The sequence below is a fragment of the Ciona intestinalis genome, unplaced genomic scaffold (assembly GCF_000224145.3).
Source record: "Ciona intestinalis unplaced genomic scaffold, KH HT000098.2, whole genome shotgun sequence".
In the NCBI taxonomy this organism is placed as follows: Eukaryota; Metazoa; Chordata; class Ascidiacea; order Phlebobranchia; family Cionidae; genus Ciona; species Ciona intestinalis.
The window spans coordinates 102307-103997 of NW_004190420.2; the positions used below are offsets into that span (position 1 = coordinate 102307).

The 1691-nt window shown below is 35.7% G+C and overlaps 2 protein-coding genes across 2 annotated transcripts in view; both read right to left on the reverse strand.

Annotated features, from left to right (window-relative positions):
- Positions 1-1047, reverse strand: part of LOC100179341 — a 4198-nt gene extending 3151 nt beyond the window's left edge. The window contains exons 1-3 of the mRNA XM_002131332.3: positions 807-1047; positions 573-746; positions 163-390 (exon numbers count right to left, since the gene is read on the reverse strand). Of these exons, the coding sequence (XP_002131368.1) occupies positions 163-390; positions 573-746; positions 807-944 (540 nt within the window). The 5' untranslated portion in view covers positions 945-1047. The remainder of the gene's footprint in view (positions 1-162; positions 391-572; positions 747-806) is intronic.
- A 168-nt stretch (positions 1048-1215) lies between these two features.
- The window catches only part of LOC100187235, a 4396-nt gene continuing 3920 nt past the window's right edge, over positions 1216-1691 (reverse strand). Inside the window, exon 11 of the mRNA XM_002131371.4 lies at positions 1216-1678. Coding sequence (XP_002131407.1) covers positions 1430-1678 — 249 coding nt within the window. The 3' untranslated portion in view covers positions 1216-1429. The remainder of the gene's footprint in view (positions 1679-1691) is intronic.

Consider the following 1691-nt stretch of genomic DNA (forward strand, 5'->3'; position numbering starts at 1 on the left):
TACATAAAAAATGAAAAAATCCAACAAAAAATATTCACCCACAAAGTAACATACATGGTAACTCGTAAGCTGGCACGAGGTGTTAAACCCGTGTGATAACGACTGTCATTTTCCAGCCACGCGAGGATAAAGTAAGTTACATTCATTCATTCATTCATTTACTTTATGGATTATGCTTCTTGATCCCCCGGCACTCCACCAGATATCAATTTCCACAAATCTTTTTGCCATTTCACCACAAGCACCAATTGAAGGCAGCACGCCAACTTCTTTAAACATAGCAGCTGGTAGTTCAGAAACAATATAAACGTTGGATGAATTGTAAGTGTCTACAAAGTGGCGAAGATTGTCGCGGCCCAAGTAGGTTTCCCCAATAGGAGTGGTATGGACCTAAAAATGATTAGGAGTAAAGTTAATATTTAACAAAACCACTGTAAACAATCACACAGTTGATTTATTATTGTAATAATTGTTTTGGACAATAATAATTTGGTCATTACACCTAAAATTTAACACACAACCGAAGAGGTTTGCACAATCATTTGAAACATACACAACATTTTTTTACAAACCGATTCTTTTTTTCCTTCTAATCTGACTTCCAAGTCACCGTAATTTTCTCTGATGTATTCATCACTCCAAATCTTATAACCAGTAGTATTCTTAACTGCACCTCTAAAAATTGCAGCCCTGCCTGGTTTCACATATTTCTCATAGAAAGTATTTGGATCTGGAGCATTATCCACCTATATAAAAATATGTTTATTGCCTTTTTATATTTCCGTGTTATTCTTATCTATACTTACAGTGAATTCATCGATTTCTACACTGGGTGGGCTTTGATGACCTAAAGGCATCAAATGACCAACAGGCATCACTTTTTCTGAATATGCCACACATGGTAACAAAAATGCCACAGAAAACAGAAAGACACCGCCAATCATGTTGTCTGACAGTTAAGTAACAGAACAATAGACTAAACTGTAAGAATGCTTATAGTTTACGGTAGTTTGAAAGAAGGCATTGAGAGACCATTTCCTATTGTCTCTTTAGAATTCCAATCAGGAAATGAGAGGAAATCAAAGCACTGCCATATGGGGTTATCTCCACACTCCGTCGTATCTGCGTTTAGTTGATTTCCTTAAAACCTTATACAAAAATTTCTCTGCATGAAACAGCAACATACTCAGCATAGGAGTAAAATAAAACATCAAATGACTTTCTGGCATTTGAATTTATTCATATGAAACATTGCAACATGGAATGGTAACTTAGACAAGCATTTTAAATCCACAGTAATAAAAGACACAGAATACAATATTTCGTCTTGGACTATTAAATTTTTAAACAACAAAACTTTATAAAACAACCTTCTTCCCTTAAAAAAATCGTCCAACAGCTTTTTAATTGTCATGACAACATTAAGAGTTTACAACTCCTCCTTAACATGTTGCTCTTCTTCTTCATCATCATACTCTTCTTCAGGTTCAGGTTCTGGCTCCTCATCTCCATATTCAAATCCAATCTTGTAGCCCGTGTCTGGTCTAACATCAGTAGGGGAATATTGTGGTACCCAGTATGCAAGCCACTCCTTCAATGCTCTCTTTATCACATCCTCAGTGATAGTAGCGGTTTTCACTTCATTTATTTCCTCTGAATCCACCAGTCCATTAAATATCTATTAGGAAAAG